Raw genomic sequence first — 18,915 nt, 5'->3', positions numbered from 1 at the left:
AACCTCCACTGTGAGAAAGGAGGAGGATCCGCTTTCATTTTTGGGTGTTCAAAATAGAGAGAAACTTTGAAACTTCTTTCCTTATGGTCCCAAAAGGTTAAACTGCTTTAAGGCCAAATAAAAAGATACATCGGTAAATAAGGCTGCTTCATTGTAAAAAAAAAAATAATAACTCTACAGTTTAATCTGCATTTATGGGTAGCCAAATATGTCCTCAGAGGATTTCATGAAGTTACAACCGGACTCTGCTCCTTCTTGTCATTGGAAGATCGATGATTGAACAATGTCCAGATACATTGGTAGGATATTGAAGTTTTCTTTTTAACATTTATAGTGTGATGACGGTTTTCAGTAGTGGAAGCAGTGAATCAGTTTTAACAGACTCATTTTGTCCATTATGAACAAAACTAGTGTTTTCTTACATTCTGAGCAATTACAGTGAGACTCTAAACACAAATGATCAAGCTGAAGAAAATAAGTAATTAAATATTGATATATATTGCCTATTCATTGATTACTTACTCAGATGATGTGATATCACCTCCCAGTCTCCCTTTGCCACCTTGGCTAATGTTAGTATCCTATTTTTGTAATCTTTGCCTGAAGACAAGAAAAGTTAACTGTGCCAGCCACCCAACTATTTTTATCTCAGGATGTCCCCATTTCATAGGATTCCATTGTGATTGTTTCTGTTCTTGAGGGGGTTTGACTGATTTGTATGATGGTTAGTTGCATTGTTTGCTTGGCAGTAGTTGGATGTGAAGTTTCTAAACTGAGCAGTGACCTGGCCTTATAAATGAGCACAGGCCTAAACCGAAGGGACACAGATTTTCTGTCCCAATTCTGTGTTTCCAGTGATGATTTGAATCTTTTAATGGCTCCTTGTCTCTTTCAGATGGCTGCATAGCCTTGTTGTTTGCGCCTGACTGCTTGTTTACACTGTAAAAACTTGAGATTTTATATTTAACGACCTGGACGCCAATGGAAAAACGATGAAGAATTTAACGATGCAAACAGTTGAATTTAATGGGTCTTGTAAAAACACAGTATTTAAGAATACATTTGTCAAATGTTTGCTGGATTGAACTTATTACCTATAAATATGTCATATTAAATATGTCACAGTGTAAACTCGATGGAAACTCAGATGAGATTCAGGCAATTAAAAAAATCAAGAAGTTTGTTTAAAACAATAGTTATAATGTAAGCATTAGTATATTAACTATTTATGAAATATTAGTATAAATACTATAATACTGAAATTAATAAACAAGCACTTTTATGGCAGTGTTAAACATAAATTAAAAAAATTATTTTCAAATGAACAACAAAATAAAGATAGTGATAAGAAAAGTAAGTTAAAGTTATGAATATTGATGAAAATGTGGAAATAATACAGCATACTCACATTGATTGAGCATAGAATAATGTACACACACGTAGCCACTGTAGCTGCATTTCCAATGCTTTTTACTGAAAACCTTATGCAATATTTCTCACTAATGTTACAACTCAGCTGTGAAATGACAGAAATTGAAACTTGTCACAAATAGTCCTTCCAAGAATAATAGCAAAAGTTATCCACAACATTTTTGAAGTTTGAGAGTTTAATATCTATTTCTCTCTTAGTTCTCTAACTAAACAATAATTAATACTAATATATCTTGTCTTTTGTACCTTTGACAATATATCTGTGCCCCTCCTCTCTCTTTTATTCATTATCTCTTTCTGATCTCCATTTTCCTGCTCTACTCCCACCTGGCCCTCGGTTGGAGGGTCCCCCCTTTTCATCCAGGTCCTGTTCAAAGATTTCTTCCCACTTAAAGGGGAGTTTTTCTCGCCACTGTTTGGGTCGCAGAACTTATGATGACTTATCAAGGCAATTATTGCTCCAGGTTTGTGCCAGGCATGGTTGCAGTCAGAGGAATGGTGAAATACACTTCAGCACCGGACAGCGAACAGCTGCCATAAAATAGCAATATATTTAATCAAAAATGGGATTGTTTCATTAGCAGACCCATAACATGACCTGCAGATGCAATAAAGGGTTTCTATTGCCTTTTTGCTCATGTCCACGGGAAATCATTTCAGCAAAAATTAGTCAGGTGGAATTTATTTGTATATCTTGACATTTATTTGTTTCTTCACTACTGTGATCAGTTTAATTGTCGACCTACAGTTTTGTTTCTCTGTTGCATTTTGAAGCTGATTTGGACTTTCAACTTGTCTTAGCCAGTTACCATAAATGCACAGTTTACTTAGTTTCAGGCTGTGGGGGTCGTCTTATGTAATACATAATCCAATCGTACACTATAACAGAATGTGCGATACAGAATCCCTGCAGGAGAAGCAAGAATATTTTTATATTTTCGGACTATTCTGCAGAGAAATGCTCATTCTACTTGGCTTTACAATCTGGGTAACTTATATCTCAACAGTGTTGTGTTTGTGGCAGATATCTTACTCTCAGCCCGTGTTCCTCTCTGCTGCTCTCACTTACTGTATATTCATCTCTGTCATCAACCTTCACATGTTCCTTGAACATACTGCAGATTTCCCCTGGTGGTGTTTTTTTTTTTTTTTTTTTTTAATGCATTTGTAAATTCAGGTATAACCTTAACTACCATTAACAAAGCTTCCTTCACTCTTGTGTCTGCAGGGAGGTTGCCCAGATTGACCAGTTTCTCCAGGAGACAGCAGCACGTGAAGCCAACGCTAAGGTGCGATTGCAGCAGTTTATTGAGGAGCTTTTGGACCGAGCCGACCGTGCAGAAAAACAGCTGCAGATCATCAGCAGCTGTGGCACCACCCCGAATGGCAGTCTGGGGCGCTGCAGCCTGCAGGCCTCCAAGGGCACAGGACGCCAGGTTTGGCTTCTTACAGTCATACATTGTACATTGTAATATGGTAACTTATTTTAAAAAGCTACTTATTTTTCTTTCATGGCTTCTTTTTCTTTTGATGGTGTACTAGCAGGCCTCATCCATGAAGTCTTTGTCAATCTGAGCGGATTTGCACATTCATCAGCTCGTTACTAAAAACTTACCTTAGATTCATATATACCTTGTAAAACTTAGATTTGATGCAAAAACATGTATGCTCATGAATGTGAATCACTCACAGACTGGCTGTGCGGTCCTGATGCTCATTGATTAGGAAAACGTTCCTGCCCAGGGAAAAGCATGTAAGGAGATATAGCCTTACTTATGCATGGTACATGTTTAAAAAATAGAGAGAGGAAAGGAAGACATTTTTAATGATGTTGTTATATAAGTGAATTTAACTGCAGTGGGGCAAAGAAGAAAATATTTCATTTTGCTTCTTTAGTAGACTTTAGTAGTGTGACAGGACTGACAAGTAGTGATGCACCGAAAGAAAATTTGTGACCGAAACTGAAAATATTAATAAACACTTGGCCGAATACCGAATAATACCGAACAATGGTGCTTCGCAGTTTTTCATTTATTTTGCCAATTTTTTCACCATTGCATAAATCAAATAAATGTGCAGTGAAATACCCGCCAGTCACAATTTGTCTTACTGTACTTACTGTACTGTCTTATTGTATTTTTTCTCATAATCCTTTAATTTTCTCCCGTTCAAATCCAGTTAATCGGGTCGTGGCAGGGCTGATCTCCGCAATTTGAAGCCTTGTATAATAATTGTAAAAATCTGGGTTATTTTCTTGGAGGATCATGTCAAACATAGGCTATCAGACAGTGAGGGTTTGCGCACCGCATCTGTAGTACGGGCCCTTTTCTCTGCGCGGTGCGTCCCGTGACCGTCTCCATCACCAAGCGACTTTCCCAAATCCAACTCAGCCTGGATCATTTCTCGTGTCCTCTGCTTTTTCCCCACATCCAGGTAATGAGCTGACATGCTGACATGTTTGCTGCATTTAACACCACACGCCCCTCACTCCACGCTGTTCGCTGTTTGATTGCGTCATCACACGCCGTTTTTAATTGTTCGGTTTTTTCCCCACTTATTCCACCGAACACCGAAAGTGTTTTTTTGCTATTATCGGCCAAACAATTTCGGTTACCGAACATTCGGTGCATCACTACTGGCAAAGCACAAGAATGAAAGAAAATTTAGTTTGCAGTAAGTTATGTGTCTTCTGTTCAATAAAGTATTCAAGAAGTGAAGCGTAAATGGTTCGACATATGAAAGTTGGGTGAAAAAAAACACCACATTTCTCTCTATTAACAAAACTCCCTGCTGCAACGACTGCATTACTTTTATAACTGGAGAAACCTCTTTATCAACAATCATACCTGATTGAAACAGAGACATGCCTCCATTTGTGCAAAATCTCCATCAATTCAGATATAACTTCTCATATTTTTCTTATTTATTTTCATGTTTAAAACGCGTGTTTTAGAGGTATATGAATATTGTGAAAATAACAGACCATTTATGCATGAAAACTTTAAAGATCATCCTTAAAAGTCTACAAGTGGTCGGAGGCAGCAGTAGATTTTGTTTGTACCTATGAAAAGTTCGGAACTACTACTTTTTTTCACGAATACCAAAAAGCGTGTTAATATCGCTCTGCTCACTGTTTGCGTACAAATTCCTTCTGCTCATGTTTCGTGGATGAGGCTTATTGTCTGTTTCTGTCAGCACTGCAAAATGTACAACATAACACCTGTTACCATACAGATTATTTAAATACTTTAAATGGATCCTGAACCCACACAACTTTATCATTTTATTGCTATATTTTGCATCCTACGTGCTCACAATTTACGTCACATTATCAGTACGATTACCTAAAAACGGCGATTAATTTGCAACATTCAAGATGTTACAGACACCTCCACTGCAGCGTGGTTTAAAAACTGCATGAAAATGAACCTCCGGCTTTTTGACAGTCCTAAACAGAGCTGCACTTTGCTGCTTAATAGTTCATAAACAGTGATTTTATTGAGTACTGTTGCTTTAATAGCTAATGAGTTCAAGATAATTTAATTATAGTGAACAGATTAATGACTTATTAATCCTGAAAGGGAGGATTACATTGGGTGCTAAACTGTCCCTGATGATCATCACCCCTCTAAGATGCTTTAGACAACAGATCTGGTGTGCTTTTAAGAGCTTAAGGGCAGCAGCGTTATATTACTCATATCAGTTATTCATTTAAAGTAAAATGATGGATGATTTTGGATGCAAAAGAAAACTTGACTCATTTGTCATGCCTCCTGCTCCAGGGATCTATAATGACCATCTTTTTCAGATGTTTAACAGTAAGGTTGTTTTTTATTCATGTACTATATGTGCACCCTGTCTGATGACTTTGCATGACTGAAAGAATATGTTCACCCAGTCATCACACACATTCATAATATCAAACCTCTCATTGCAAAGCTGTGGGCATGAATATTCTACTATGACTGATTGCATTCCTCTGAGACGGGTTTCCATCATAAAGATTTTGAGCTTCCTTCACTTCTATTAAAACTGAAAAGTATTATCAACATCAGTCACTGGTGTTGGACTATAATGCATCAGAGCGTAAAACGCTAGGATGAAGACTATTCATCAAATATCAAAAAAATTTGGGGCCGCTCTTTTTGAGGATTAACTTTCACTTTAGATGTATTAAATAATGTGCTTATGTGTATTTGAAACACAAATATATTTGAAGATGTTGAGGCTCTAGTGGTCTTTGTGGATGTTACCTAGAAAGGAAATGGGTTGGAGAGGGGGTGGAAGACGAGCTTTGAAGGGTCTCAGGCCAGGACTCAAACCTGGGCCGGCCTAGTGAGTTCTATAGACTCCATACAGGAGAAACATGCTCTACCAGGTGACGTGTCAATCACCCAGAAACACAAGTCATTAAGTAAAAATAAATAAGGAAACCCACCTAGAGCATGTAGGAAGTTATGCGATGGGAGATGAAATGAGTTAAAAAAGTTACGCTGATGGATTATTACGAACTGTCACGGTTGGTGTTTGTTGAGGACCCAAATGCAGGAGAGCGAGAGAGGCAGGAGTTCAACAAAAAAGGGTTTATTTTTCAAAAACCAAAAAACAAAGGGCTGCTTGGCAGGATCAAAAACACGAAAACGGAGGTCAAAGCCCCCAAAAACGATCATTTCTGAAAACTCCGGCCAAAGTGGAGATTTTCAAAAACTCAGTTTTCACGTTTGCGTCTAAACAGAGAAAACGGAGGAAAACTGAGATTTACGTCACATTATGCGACAGAAACGTCACCAGCAGCGTCATGAGTGCGACCTGTGTTTACAATTTGTTTGGCCACCGTCAATATTTTCTTTTATTTTACCTGTTTTAAATTCTCTCAGACTCTCGTTCCGTCTTGGAAGTAAAGCCTGAATTATGGTCCCGCGTTAAATCGACACAGAGCCTACGGCGTACCCCACGCCGTAGGCTCTGCGTCGATTTAACGCGGGACCATAAATCAGCCTTAACTGGAAGTTACACGTGTCATTTGTTGATGTTTTTTCCAGGATTCTGATTGGCTGGCATGACGTTAACAGCGTTTTCATGTGAGTCCCTGTAAACAAGGATATTTTTGAAAACGGAGAGGGGAAAATATCCGTTTTTGTAAATACCCGGCTACGTGTAAACGTGGCCTGAAACTCAAAAACTGGGGGGAACTGTCAAACCCTGACACGAACAAACATATGTGTGAAAAACTGTTGCAAAGAAACAGTGTTCACAGCTAAAACTGTGATTTGAGCAACATTGTCACATGTGGCATATTCTAACTTCTTCTAAAACTATGACTCAGTTACGTGAGAACATTGGCAAACTTGCTGGCTGCTTTCCTGTTGGAAATCTTTTTTGCACTAGATCAACAAGGCCAGCTGTGTTTCTGTGCAAAAAGCCGTTTGCATATCTACTATTCAAACACCAGCTTTTGACTTGTCGTAAATGTAAAATAGCATTGTTCTTTGCTGAATGGTGTCATTCGTACTGAGGTTCAGATATTTCAGTCAACAGGCGATTTCAGTGAACACACATTAATTCAACTGCAATAACAATGGTACTGGAGGATAATAATTACAAGCACATTTGACCTTTAGGGCCTGCAGGAACTCTTGAACTGAGAAGACGGAAATATCTGTGATCATTATTTTGGAGATTTGTAATCATGTAATATTTTCCCAGCAGGGCATTATAGAAGCTGGACATGTTGACAAAGTGAAACAGGAGACTTGATTTTTCCTGTTTAGCTTTCATAAACAGATCTGTGGCAGCAGCAGAGATATGCATCGCTGCATCCTCTACACAAAGTATATTTGCATTAAAAGCAGCCTCTTGTCTAGAAAACTCAAATTCATCTCTTTGTCTTCAGGCTCAGTACTTGAACTATGTTGCTTTAACCTTTTGCTCTGCTTTATCGCATGATTATTAAAATAATAATAAAAAAAAATATATAATATTTTAAAGCAGACAGAGGCTGTTCTTAAAATGCCACAAATTATCTGACACCTGCGGAAAAAGACATGACCTCTTTCACACTGTGAAAGTACAAACTGTGCTGCCATGGCAACCGACTCCTGCTCTCTCTCTCAAGGTTTTGACATGATTTTTAATAAGTTATGATGCAGTATAGAGCTGCTTCAGACAAATGTATTTCCTTCAAAGTCTGTTCTTCAAATCACCGATCACCTAAAACGGTTGCTGACATTGATTCCTGTCTTGCTATAGTATACATATTTAGATTTTTATACATATATATATATATATATATATATATATATATATATATATATATATATATATATATATATATATATATATATATATATATATATATATATATATATATATGTATATATATATATATATGTGTATGTATAAAGGTAAAGCTCAAGCTTTCCATGAATGCTCCTATTTTTCTTCCTATACTACATTCTCTGAACTTTTGTTGGCCTGAATGGGTGCCTAAATATAGACACCCCCCCTCTGGATCTAAGCATCACTTAAGCAGCTTCATGGCTGCACATTCTGGCAACTGTTGTGGGAGTGAATGATCAACACGAGAAATACAAGTGTGGGGTGACTCTCACTCTGATTGACACTTTGCAATGCTGTCAAGGGAAACCCAGAGATGTCACCCACCCGACCACGCATCTTCACCGTCTGACTCCTTGTTCCTCAGGCATCAGTGAGGTCACCCTCCTCTCCTCAGAGACAGCTTTCAGAGCCTCAGGGGTATTTTAGGACTGGCAGTGGGGAGTCAGGGGGGCGTGCATGGACGACCTGTTTCCTGAACTGAACGTGAAGTCTTTCTTCACAGGAAACAACGGGGAGCACAGCTTCAGTTCAGCGCTGGTGTTTACATATTTTTCAGCTTCGTAACGGAGCAAGATCGCAGTTGGTAGTAGGCCTGTGTTGAAAAAATCGATTTCCCAATTCTAAATCGATTCTCATATTAATTCCTAAAAATCGATTCATTTGTCTAAAGATCAATTTTTTTTTTTTTTTGGGGGGGGGGGGGGGGGGGTTGGGTTTTTTTTTTCTTTTATTTTTTATTTTTTCATCATTACATTACAACTTTTGGTTATTTTTTTGTTTATCCCCAAAAATGGAATGTTTTGTTTGACATGAGAATAACTGGTGCCATGTTTTTGCCTTTAAATATGTTTAAAGGTATGAAAACATACATAAGTGGTTATAATTGCATAAGTTGTCTATATTTCATTACTTTATATACTGTCTTGGGGTTACATTTGCAAAAAATGCTAAAAACCAAATGCTCAAAAATTAAAAACCAAAATAGACCGAAAATGGAACAAATAAAAACGGAATGTGGGAAAAAATAAAACCGATTTCATCCGTCTCTGTTTGCTGCCCTGGATCTGTTTGGTAATTCTGACCCGCGATGTTTCTGAAAGCAGTTCTATCAGCATTCTGGGAGCTGATTGGTCCTTACAGCATCATTAGCTGCCAATACTTGCTGTTTAATCTCAATATAATACTAGTAGTAATATTTTGCATAACTACAGTCATATAATTCATGCAACAGCTCAAAAAACAGTTTTAATCAATATCGGAATCGAATCGAATCGGATCGAATCAAATCTTGATAATCGATTCTGAATCTTTAGAATCGGAATCGAATCGATTCTTGACATTTCAATCGATCCCCAGCCCTAGTTGGTAGATGCTGAGATGCGGTCGAGTTTTCACCAAAACTGTTCAGGAAAATGCGTTTTTATTCTCTGAGATGGGTTCCTGTTCTTATAGCCTCGGATGCCATTTGCTTGTTTCCTCCATGGTTCACTTTCCCTGACGGTGAGCCAGAAACAAGCTGAGTGAGTAAAGCAGACGGAGAGAGAGTACGACACAAATGGAGGGTTTTCTTTCTGTGGCCCTCCACCTGGCACTGCTTCACACACACACACACACACACACACACACACACACACACACACACACACACACACACACACACACACACACACACACACACACACAGGCATGTACACGCTTGTGCAAACACTTCACGCTTCGGTGCACAGGCAGCCTTGTGTGACGTGTGGAATGGTGACAAAAGGAATTTGTTCTCGGCTGCATCAAGTGAGAGTCGGATTGTACACCTACTGTATGTCTATATAAATGTAAGAGTTCTCATCTGCGCTCTGAGCCTCAGATGTTTTAGACTGGAAGGCTTCAAGCAAGTGCTGCAGTTTATGGCTGGAAATATTGATGACTGCTCTGTCCTGCGCAAGATGTCCTGATAACAGATGGTCACATTGTCATGATAAAGAATGTGACATACAAACCTGTATAGTTGTTGAACAGTTGTCATGTTGCTTATGGACACCGGCTGAGGAGGCAACATCAGACAAAACCACATCAACATACCTTTTTTTACTTCCCCTTGAAGCAAAGCCTTGATTTCAAGACTGATTTCCACATGCAGTCATGCACAAAAGTTAATCCTGTCTTTTTGTGTAAAAATGTGGTAAAAAACTACTATTTTGACTACTAAAATAAATACAGCCTCAGACAAACAAGATCTAACTTTTTTCACTTTGCTATTGTTTATTTAACAAAAATGAAAAATTTAAACAAAACCAAAGAAGAAAACCAAAACCTTGATCCTTTTACTTTCATTTATTTTTTTAGACTCATCTGTATAGCTCTCAGTATCGCTCATGTGATTTGTTTTTTTTCATGTGATCTTTTTCGTCTTCATTTATGTTAAATAAATGATGGAAACATGAAAAATGCTATAGCTGTTTACTTGAGGTTGCATTGACCTGATACTAAGATCCACTATGATCAGATTCTTTTTATTATATATTGGTCATACAATTTTATTTATCCCGTTCTTTATTAGAGGATTAATCCTCTTCCTATTTTCTTGTATTCTTTGGTGTCACTGTCAAGATGTAGTGAAGTGAAGTGTCTGCTTCCCCAGCTGTCACTGCTCAGTTGCTTCATCCAGTTATACAGAAAATAGCTGAATTAAATTATGTGTGATGTGTTATTTTGGCTTCTCTCCCTGCAGAGAAACTCCAGCATCTCTGGGAGCACAAGAGGAATGTACCAAGTCTCAGAGAGACGTTCATCCCCCAGTACCGGGTAGGTTGCTGCTCTCAGTCCTCATTTGCACAGCCAGACCTACTTTTCCGTGCTCGGGTCTGACATGTTGTTTATCCAGAACACCACTATGACAATCGAGGGCTTTGTGTGTCTATACCTCCTGCAGGTCTTTCCGTTTACATTGAGATTATTGTACTGTGATTATATTGTCAGGTGAATGCATAAATGCACATTCACTGCTTATAAAGTGGCCTGCGAGTGTCTGTGGTTCAGGAGTGGACGTTGATTTGAGATTCCAGTTTCAGTCAAAGACTCTTCTCCAGTAGCTTTGCTGAGATTTGGGATGAATGTCTCACTCCATGAAGTGTGACTGAAGCATTTCTGGGTCTCTGATGGTAATTTCAGACAGATGGCTGTTCAGTAGCGCTCTGACTAACACAACTGTCAAACCCAGCTGGAATGTGAACGTGTTTCCTGCTACGACGTCACCCCAAACTTGTCAGGCCTTCCCCATTGAGTCATCAATGTCACCCTTTCTTTTTTGTTTTGATATTTTTATTAGGGGATAAGGCACAGTTGAACAGGAATAAACAAAAAAGATATACAGTCTACCTCCTTTTTTTTTTTTTTTTTTTGGGATTAAGAACAGAACAAAAAATCCACACAAAACAATGACAAATACACGAAAATTATTATATTCTTATATATAAGTAATATTTAAGTATTTAAGCTAAACAGTATGAATTAAAAAAATAGATGAGTAAAAAGGGGGAAAAAAAAAAAAAAAAAAAAAAAACCCAAAAACAAAAGAAAAGTAAATAAAAAGATAAATAAAAAGGAGGAAGAAAGAGAGGAATGAGAGAAGAGAGGGAGGGGGGGGATCCGTCAATCAGGAGGCAGGGACTGGAGAGAGTGGAAGAATGTAAGAAAGGGAAGCCACTTATTATAAAATTTGTTGCAACTACCCTTCAGTGAATATTTAATCTTTTCCAGCTTCAGAAAAAACATGGTGTCGTTGAGCCACTGGGTACTAGAAGGAGCCTTAGTCGACTTCCAGTGGAGAAGAAGGTGGCGTCTTGCCAGTAAGGAAGTAAAAGCCAAAATGTCTATTTGGTTTGAAGTAAACCGGCCATGGTCCTCTGGGAGCCCGAATATGGCAACATGGGGGGAGACTTTTATATTCACCGAGAGTATTTTTGACATGGTGTCAAAATAATTCGACCAAAAGCGAGAAAGTAGTGGGCAAGAGTAAAACATATGGGTTAAATTGCAGGACGAGGCATGACATTTGTCGCATTCGTCAGTGACACTGGGATAGATCTGTGAGAGTCGAGCTTTAGAAAAGTGGACTCTAAACAGTACTTTAAACTGTATAAGTGTAAGACGAGCGCAGGATGAACTTGTGTAAATTTTTTTAAGAGCAGCGTCCCACCAGTCATCCTCCAAATTTAGATCCAGTTCATCTTCCCAGACAGCCCTAACTTTAATAACTGGAGAGAGATCGAAAGACAGAAGGTCATCGTAAACCTTAGAGATCAGTGATTTTTGAAGTGGATCATGGCTTAAAAGCACCTCCCACTGTAGAGTCGGCGGAGAGGATGGAAAAACTGGAAACAAAGCTTTAGCGCAGTGTCTAATCTGAAAGTATCGAAAGAGATGAGAAGGCGGGAGATTAAATTCACCTGAGAGATCTGCAAAGCTGCGAAAGATACCATCCTTGTAAAGATCTCCAAAACTTTTCAGGCCCTTATTATGCCATATGAGAAAGGTTGAATCTGTAAGCGGAGGTCGAAATAAATGATTGTTCAGTAATGGAGCTAAAGTAGATGCTGACTTAAATTTGAAGTGTTTCCTAAATTGATACCAAATTTTAAGTGTGGAGTGAACCACTTGATTATTTGTAAAGACAGAGAGGTTGGATGGAATAGATGAGGTAAGTAGAGCAGGTAAAGAAGATGAAATGCATGACTGTGCCTCCAATTTACACCATGGCATATTCACCGATTTGAACCAAAATGAAATTTTTTGAATATGTGCTGCCCAATAATACAGTTGAAAATTGGGAAGTGCCAGTCCGCCATTGAATTTACATCTCTGAAGTGTGGATTTGCGGATTCTAGGAGCCTTCCCACACCATAAGAAGTCAGAAATAGTTTGATCAATTATTTTAAAAAAGTGTTTTGGTAAGAAAAGTGGAAGACAATGGAACAGAAATAGAAATTTGGGCAAAATATTCATTTTAACTGCGTTAATTCTTCCAATTAATGAAAGAGGTAAGCTTTTCCATCTATGGAGGTCAGATTTAATTGTAGACATTAAAGGTGAGAGATTAGCAGAAAAAAGAGAGCTTAACGTTCTGGTTACGTTGATCCCAAGATACCTAAAGCCGGAAGGACTAATCTTAAAAGGGATATCTGACTGTACGAGCTGTGTTGCTGAGTCATTAATGGGATAGCATTCACTTTTAGATACGTTCACTTTATAGCCTGAGAAAGACCCGAATCTCTGGAAAGCAGATAAAATTGAAGGAATGGAGAGGACAGGATCCGAGACATATAACAGTAAGTCATCAGCGTAAAGTGACAGCTTATATTCTGTTCCCAATCGGGAGATCCCAGTAAAAGTGGGGGAGGACCTCAGAAAGATTGACAGGGGCTCTATAGCTAGTGCGAATAATAGGGGAGAGAGGGGACACCCCTGTCTGGTGCCACGGGCTAGAGTAAAAAAATTGGACTGAATGCCATTAGTGGAAACGCTTGCTTGTGGAGACGTGTAAAGGAGACGAATCAAAGAAATGAACCCATTCCCCAGCCCAAACTTCTTCAGTACAGTAAATAAATAGTCCCATTCAATCCTATCAAATGCCTTTTCAGCATCGACTGAGATTACGACTTCAGGTGTTGTGGTGACAGTTTTAGAGTGAATAATATTTAAAAGTGTCCGCACATTAAAGAATAACTGTCGCCCCTTAACAAATCCTGTCTGTTCATTTGAGACAATAGTTGGCACAATGTTCTCCAAGCGATAAGCCAAGGCTTTAGCAAGGATCTTAGCATCTACATTTATTAACGAAAGAGGTCTGTATGAGCCGCAGAGAGTTGGATCCTTATCTTTTTTTAAGAGGAGACTTATGGAGGCTTGCCTTAAAGTGGGAGGGAGAGTGCCATGTTCCAGTGATTCCTTATAGACAGCATGCAATAAAGGGGACAATTTATCCTGAAATTTCTTAAAAAATTCCACTGGAAATCCATCAGGGCCAGGAGCTTTGTTATTTTGCATACTTCTCACAGCGAGATTAATTTCTTCTACCGTTAATGGCGAGTCAAGATTTTTAGCAGCATCGGAGCCTATAACAGGAAAGTTGAGGCTATCTAAGAATGAATTCAATTCAGTGGAGCCAGATGGAGATTCAGACGTATATAAAGAGGAATAAAATGAGTGAAAGACAGAATTAATGGCGGTGGGATCCTGATGCAATGAGCCTGATGAATCTTTTATCTGAAGGATCATACGTGAGGCTGCCTGGCGACGTAACTGATGAGCCATGAGCCGACTTGCCTTGTCTCCATGTTCATAATATACGGAGCGTGATCGTAAGAGAAGTCGCTCTGCGTCATTAGTGGTAAGGAGATCAAATTCAGTCTGTAAATCGACACGTTGCTTAAGAAAACTGGGAGAGGGGCAAGTAGCAATTTGTTGGTCCAATTTTGTGATCTTAATAGAGAGTTCTTGTAATTTGGCTTTCCGGGACTTATTCAAGTGAGCAGAGAAGGAGATAATTTGTCCCCGCAAATATGCTTTTAATGATTCCCACAGCAGTGAAGATGAAATTGGTTCCATATCATTTTGATTTATAGAGATGTAATCATCAATTTTAGTTGTAATAAAATTGGTGAACTTATCATCTGAGAGAAGTAATGTATTGAACCTCCAAGATGTTGAGTAGCGTGGCTGTGAAGAGAACTGAATATCCAAAGAAAGAGGAGCGTGGTCGGAGATCACAATAGGATGATAATCAACAGACAGTACTTTGGGAATTAGTTTAGCATCAATAAAATAATAATCAATCCGAGAGAAAGATTGATGCATCTGAGAAAAGAAGGAATATTTTTTGGTACAAGGGTTATAAAATCTCCAAGGATCGGTGCAACCGTTCTTGGACACAAAATCTGAAAGAGACCTCGACATTGAAGAAGGAGTCAGATTTCGTGGGCTGGAGCGGTCTAGTTTGGGGTCAATTACGCAGTTCATATCCCCGCCAATTATAAGAAGACTGTCGTTCAATGAGGGGAGACATTCAAAAAGCTTGTTCATAAAGTGTGGGTTGTCAAAATTGGGGGCATATATATTAACTAATAATATGGGAATATGAAATAGCGTACCCGCCACAATTAAGTATCTGCCGTTTTTGTCTGAAATCACCTTAGATGCTGAAAACTGCATTGACTTACCAATTAATATAGCAACCCCCCTGGCCTTAGAGTTGAAATCAGAGTGAAACACCTCAGAAACCCAGGGACATTTAAGTCTGACCTGGTCTTTGGTGCGCATGTGGGTTTCCTGAAGGAACACTAAGTCAGCTTTAAGACGTCTCAGGTGAGCAAATATTCTCGATCTCTTAATTGGACTCCCCATGCCTTTAATATTCCAGCTCAACAACCTCACAGAAGTACCAGTATTAGTGGCCATATGTTAAATTCCTAAAGATAGAGATGTACCGAATGCGGATCCCCAAGGAAGGAAAGGAAAGAAAGGGATGGAGGGAGGAAAGAAAGAAAGAAAGAGAAAGAAAGAGGAAAGAAGAAGAAGAAAAAAAAAAAAAAAAAAAAAAGGGGAGAAAAATAAATAAATAAAAAAATAAATAAATAAATAAAAAATAAAAAAAAAAAATAAAAAAAAAAAGGGGGGGGGAAATTGAAAACAACAACAAACTTAACCTACTGAACCCCCCACCCCCCACCCCCCAATTGCACTTACAACGACCCCATCCCCAAACGATGGAGAACCCAGTGCAAACTCCAGAAGGAGTCAGTTCCCTGAAAAGAACACTTACGGCTTTAAGCATAACTAACAAGATAATAACTAACAAGCTTCGTCTTGAGCTCCTGCAAGCCCAGCAACATTAACAGAGAGGTACAACCAATCACGACCAAGTTAAACTGAAAACCACATACCGTGTATATATGGGAGAGAGAAAAAAAAAAAAAAAAAAAAAAAAAAAAAACCGACACTGATGAACTGAAAAAAGTTCAACTAGACTTTGAGCGACGTGATGAAAGCGCTGGCCTCCTCTGCCGACCTGAACTCCCTTTCTGCGCCGTTGTGAGTGATGCGGAGGCGGGCGGGGTACAGCAGACCGTAACGGATCCCCGGGATCTCGCGGAGCCGGCGGCGGACGTCATTAAAGGCGGCGCGGGCACGGGCCGTCTTCTGGGTGTGGTCGGGAAAGACAGAAAAAGTCAACTCTCCACACGTAATCCGTTGCTGAGCCCTAGCTCGGCGCAATATATCCACACAGTCTGTATGATAGTGCAGACGGGCGATGATGGGACGAGGGCGCTCTCCGGGCTTCGGCTTCGGCTGGAGGGTGCGGTGCGCCCGGTCCAGGAGAGGCTCCTTCTCCAGGCTGAAAGCCTCCTTGAGCAGAGAGGGAATATCCGTAACAGCAGAAGAGGTGGAAAAATCTTCAGGAATTCCCACGATCCGTATGTTATTGCGCCGGGATCTCGCCTCCAGATCCTCGCATTTACCATCCAGCCTCATCAGTTCAGCTGACAGATGCTCCACTTTAGCCTGTAAGGTTGTGATGTCATCGGTGCAGGATGAAAGAGATGTTTCCATTTCAACCACGGTGTTCTTCAGAGCGCGCACATCAGACTGGATGTTTGTAATGCTTTTTGATAATTCCGACTTCACCGCTTGCAGCTCAGTCTTGATGCTCGACAGGTTTTCAGTTAAAGCAGCCTGAAGCTCCGCTTTAAAAACAGCCGCCATCTCAACGCGGAGTGATGCGAGCAGCTCGGCCTTAAAGTCGTGTGAAGGAGCGGCCCCGGCGGCCTCGGCCAGGCTGGACGGGGGGTCACCACGAGGCGGGGATGCTGCGTGCGGAGAGGGCCGCGGCGGTGGTGCGGATGTTTTGAGTTTTGGAGGCATTTTGGTCGGCAAAAATACGGGGCCAAAGTAAAATAATGAAGGTCGGGAAAAATAAACCGAAGGAAGATGAAAAAGCTGTACCAAAAATAGATATTTTTAAAGGTTGTTGCAGGAGCTCAAAAAAACACGTCCTAGTCCATTAGTCGCTACACCGGAAGTCAATGTCACCCTTTCTGAATAAGAAGGACATTCAGAAATATGTTATGATCATTATCTTTTTGTTTTCTATGATTGCTTTTTTTTTTTTTTATATATACAGGACTGTCTCAGAAAATTTTAATATTGTGATAAACTCCTTTATTTTCTGTAATGCAAAAATGTCATACATTCTGGATTCATTACAAATCAACTGAAATATTGCAAGCCTTTTATTATTTTAATATTGCTGATCATGGCTTACAGCTTAAGAAAACTCAAATATCCTATCTCAAAAAATTAGAATATTCTGGGAATCTTAATTTTAAACTGTAAACCATAATCAGCAATATTAAAATAATAAAAGGCTTGCAATATTTCAGTTGATTTGTAATGAATCCAGAATGTATGACATTTTTGTTTTTTTTAATTCCATTACAGAAAATGAAGAACTTTATCACAATATTCACATTTTCTGAGACAGTCCTGTAGAGTGTTTGTATTTTGCTGTTTTTATTGCTCATTCTACTGTACAGTGAGTTTGAGTGTTATGATAATAATGATGAAATTAATAATGATAATAATAATAATTAATAATTATTATTAGACTGGAGGAAAAACAGAATGTCTTCCCCAGATTTAGTTGTTTCAGAATGTACCAGACGCAATATGTGTCAAGATGCCATTGTCTGTGAATCCTTACTTTCCATCCATCCATCCATCCATCCATCCATCCATCCATCCATCCATCCATCCATCCATCCATCCATCCATCCATCCATCCATCCATCCATCCATCCACATATACAGACACACAACATGCTTTCAAATGATGTCAGTGGTTATCTGTATAATCACCTTTGGTTCTCTATCATGTTTTATCCTTTTACATTAGATGAAAATGTTAGGGGAGCACTGATAAGGAAGAAGAGTATGAATAGAGGGATGTTTGTAACCATCCATTAGTTTCTGCAAACTGCTTTTATTCAGGATCCTTTCCATTTGAATGCATCCGCCTGCTCTTGGGTAGTCATGCTGCACATCGCTGCACCTTTTTATTCATTTATGTTTCACAACATTCACTTTTCCCAAACGGTTCTGATTCCATTTACGTTTAATGATTGCCATTCCAAGTGTGGGATTGTCAGATGCATTTGACTATCATAATGAAGAATCAAATACCCTCCATTCTTCTGCAGAGCATCCGGGAGGATCAAATCAGTCTCTCAGGGCTCTGGAGGTTATGACAGCGACAGCGTGGAGATGCATCCCATGGAGGACTGTCCCGAGGCGCAATACTATCACATGCAGTGCCGGCTGGGAGAGGGGAATTACGAGCGATCCCCCGTATGCGGATCGAGAAACTGGGGTCTACGTAAACAGGCTATCCAGAACTGGCAGCGGAGACCTTACAGGAACAGCACCGAGGGCGAGGAAGGCGACGTATCCGACGTGGGATCTCGAACTACAGAGTCAGAGGTGGAGATGTGGGAACAGGAGAGGAGAGCTGTGGCTGAGGTGCAGCAGTCTGCTGCGCCGTATTCTCACCACAGCAGGGCGGCGTACCGCCCTAACACAGGTAACGGCTGACAGGGAGGCTGTGAGGAGCGGCAGAAACGCTTATTCCTAAAACTCGCCATGTCACATATAGAGCCGGACAGTTGTGCATTTAGATCTAGGTCAGGTTGAGCTGCCATTGTGTCATCAACAGACGCTGCTTCAGCAACCCCAGATCAGAAAAAGTAAAAAAAAAAAAAAAATGCACATAAAGAAGAAATGCTATGATTTTTACATTTACTTTGACCTTTGTGTCTTTGCTGACATCTCCTACCCTTTTTAATTCTGAAATTCCCAAATTTTGTTGAATGACATGCAGTGAAAAAGGAGCAAAGTAGTCATACTTCCACTAAAATATATGTAAAAGAATTAATCAAATGAAGAATAAGAAAAGAAAATTAGGTATATTTTATACAGTGATAATTTAAAGTGATTACATTTACTTTAAAGTAAATGTAATCACTTTAAATCATCACTGTTTTTTTTTTGTTTTTTTTTTATTAGTTTACATTTTTTCATAATGTCCGCAGTTTCTGATTTGGA

The 18,915-nt window shown here is 39.3% G+C and overlaps 1 protein-coding gene across 2 annotated transcripts in view; it reads left to right on the top strand.

Moving 5' to 3' along the window:
- fbxo41 (F-box protein 41) overlaps positions 1-18,915 on the top strand; it is a 72,777-nt gene that overhangs the window by 39,871 nt on the left and 13,991 nt on the right. For both annotated transcript variants that reach the window (XM_061717158.1, XM_061717167.1), the window contains 3 exons: positions 2,660-2,867; positions 10,493-10,566; positions 18,015-18,394. In XM_061717158.1, the coding sequence (XP_061573142.1) occupies positions 2,660-2,867; positions 10,493-10,566; positions 18,015-18,394 (662 nt within the window). The remainder of the gene's footprint in view (positions 1-2,659; positions 2,868-10,492; positions 10,567-18,014; positions 18,395-18,915) is intronic.

The sequence above is a fragment of the Cololabis saira genome, chromosome 1 (assembly GCF_033807715.1).
Source record: "Cololabis saira isolate AMF1-May2022 chromosome 1, fColSai1.1, whole genome shotgun sequence".
Taxonomy (NCBI): Eukaryota; Metazoa; Chordata; class Actinopteri; order Beloniformes; family Belonidae; genus Cololabis; species Cololabis saira.
The sequence above is the reverse complement of the archived record's forward strand: the minus strand, read 5'-3'. Positions and strand labels throughout refer to the sequence as shown.